We start from the raw sequence: 2,685 nt of genomic DNA, 5'->3' as shown, positions 1-2,685 counted from the left end.
CACGCTGGTGTTAACAGCTCTCCCAAACATTCTCAAGGCAGTACTACAGCATGATGGATCACGTTTGTATGGAAGGTCTTCAACAGAAAGCTGTGAGATGAGGCTAGGACAGATAGAGGAACTACAGGACAATGAAGGGCACTACAGTAGCACACTCGTTTCTGAGGAAAATAGATGAGCATGACAGATACAGAAAAACATTTTAAAACTCCAAAATTTTACAGTGTATCTTACTCCTTAATATGTGAATCAAAGGATGTGATGGAAATAAGACGCTCCTCTAGGACACCAATTTTATATCTCATATAGAAGGTGGAAAATATTAATACACAAACACTGTAAGAGAGAAAAAAATACGGTATATCAGTTAAGAGAAACTTCACAGGCATCTGAAAAATGTAATGTTAAAATACATTTAGATTGTTACTCGTAGACGTTGAATAATAAAGGTATAATGGCATTCTGACAGTTACGAAAATCTCAGCCTTGAGACCAGAGGAGGCCACGAAGATGCTCCGAGGGCTGGAGCCCCTCTGCTATGGGGACAGGCTGAGAGAGTTGGGCTTGTTCAGCCTGGAGAAGAGAAGGCTCCGGGGAGACCTTATAGCACCTTCCAGTACCTGCAGGGGCTACAGGGAAGCTGGGGGGGACTTTTTACAAGGGCTGTAGTGACAGGACAAGGGGTAATGGGGTTAAACTGAAAGTGGGGAGGTTTAGATTAGATATCAGGAAGAAGTTAATCCCAGAGAGGGTGGTGAGGCACTGGCACAGGTTGCCTAGAGAAGCTGTGGATGCCCCATCCCTGGAAGTGTTCAAGGCCAGGCTGGATGAGGCTTTGAGCAACCTGGTCTAGTGCAAGGTGTCCCTGCCCATGGCAGGGGGGTTGGAACTAGATGGTCTTTAAGGTCCCTTCCAAACCAAACCAGTCCATGATTCTACAGCATTACCAAGTTACGTGTAAAGTGAACTTGAAGTAGTTAAACTCTTAACATTTCCTGAACCAAAAGACCCTTTGCTTTTAAAAGTAAAAGGCCTGTTAAGTAAGCCTGCCCCAGGATTTCTACTCCTGAAAAGCATAAAGGCCACAATTCCCAATAATTTCCCTTTTTCAAGTGAAGCTTAGGTTATATCAATCTATGCAAACACAAGAAAATCCTATTATTTTGAAAAATCTTGGTATTAATTGCTAACTTACAGAACTGCATAAAATATAAGTACATGGTTCAGAGAGAGGACCTTCTGGGACTTCACTTTGTGGAAGAACCTGAAGGCTTCAGAATGGCCTGTGAAGAAAAGAACCAAGTGTTACTTTGATCAAAGCAGACCACAGCAGACAAACGGTATTTTGAAGCAGGCAACAGATTAATATAAACAGAGGGATAAGCAAGAAAGGGATCTTCCAAAGTATGTGATCCGACATAACTACGCAAACTTACTTCAACAAACTCCAGCTAAAGATCTGCCCTTGGCTCCTTACCACTTTGTGGATTGTTGCGGGCTTTTCCATCAGATCCACGTTTACTGTGTGTATCTGATCGGACAGACTTCGATTCAGTCTTGGACACTTTCAAGTGAGCCTGTGCCTCAACGACATGATAATCTGTCAAAAGGAATATTTTTAATAAAGCTGAAATACTAAATCAAAGGAAGCTGTTGGTAGCTTAAGTTAGTCCAGGAGTAGGGGAAGAGAAGGAATTTAAAAGTAATTTCTGGACTGGGACAGCAAGCAGCAGTTGGTTTAGCAACCTTAAAACAGTTTACATAATAATTCCATGTCATCACAAAATATGAAGAAGCACCTGGATGGGAAGAGGATGTTGAATGCTGTATTTACATTTCCAGATCCTTTGAAAGATGGCAATCTATGCAAACTTTGAAGGTTATCATTGAAGTTCCAGTCAGAAAATTATACAGATACAAAAGTCATCTCTCAAAAGGATGGAATATGCCAGAGTAATGATTCCAAATGCTGCTTTAAAGAGCTCCCTTTCCTGACTGTTTTTTAAATGCAGATGATGTCTTGAAAAGCATGGGACAGAAAAATCCAATCACACTCAGTTTTGTTCATGCTCGCACACCCTGGACTGCTCTAATAATGTACAAGAATCACAAGTGACAGATGTACCCCCCCTCCACCATTCAACTATTTTTTTGTAGGGTGATTCTTAACGGGACATTGCTTTTTTACTGGTGGAAAAGGAAAACAGAAAAGGTCTGAAGTGGTTATTAGCCATAAGGAAGTAAGACAGCAAGTTAAATCATTATTCAGAATCATTAATGTGACAAATGATGACACCACAATGTAGCTACTGCTTCAGAAACATTAGCAAGCAATTAAAAATACACACAGAGTAAATATCAAAGACCAATGAAAGCAAATAGCCCCAAACCATACCTCTGAATGAAAGACACACAGCAAAAAAGGAGAGTTAATTAAAATCAACGTGACAGAAAACTGCTATTAAAAATGATAGTGTCTCATTAAAAAGTAATGGTAAAAGTTTCTTATTATACAAATTCTTTTACAGTCAAAATGGATCCCGGAGTAATAACAGCATAACACCACATTAGCATGTTAATATATATTAACTGTACAGCAGAATAATGCCCTAGGTTTTGCAAACAGCATTCAGCATGTGCTACATAAGACAAATTCTGCTGTACTTACGAACTTATACGCACTGA

General features: G+C 40.0%; 1 protein-coding gene across 1 annotated transcript in view; it reads right to left on the bottom strand.

Annotated features, from left to right (window-relative positions):
• Positions 1-219: 219 nt before the first annotated feature.
• Positions 220-2,685, bottom strand: part of GRAMD3 (GRAM domain containing 3) — a 13,906-nt gene continuing 11,440 nt past the window's right edge. The window contains exons 10-12 of the mRNA XM_010159334.1: positions 1,478-1,600; positions 1,196-1,283; positions 220-336 (exon numbers count right to left, since the gene is read on the bottom strand). Of these exons, the coding sequence (XP_010157636.1) occupies positions 231-336; positions 1,196-1,283; positions 1,478-1,600 (317 nt within the window). The 3' untranslated portion in view covers positions 220-230. The remainder of the gene's footprint in view (positions 337-1,195; positions 1,284-1,477; positions 1,601-2,685) is intronic.

The sequence above is a fragment of the Eurypyga helias genome, unplaced genomic scaffold, assembly GCF_000690775.1.
Source record: "Eurypyga helias isolate BGI_N326 unplaced genomic scaffold, ASM69077v1 scaffold23699, whole genome shotgun sequence".
NCBI lineage: Eukaryota > Metazoa > Chordata > Aves > Eurypygiformes > Eurypygidae > Eurypyga > Eurypyga helias.
The sequence above is the reverse complement of the archived record's forward strand: the minus strand, read 5'-3'. Positions and strand labels throughout refer to the sequence as shown.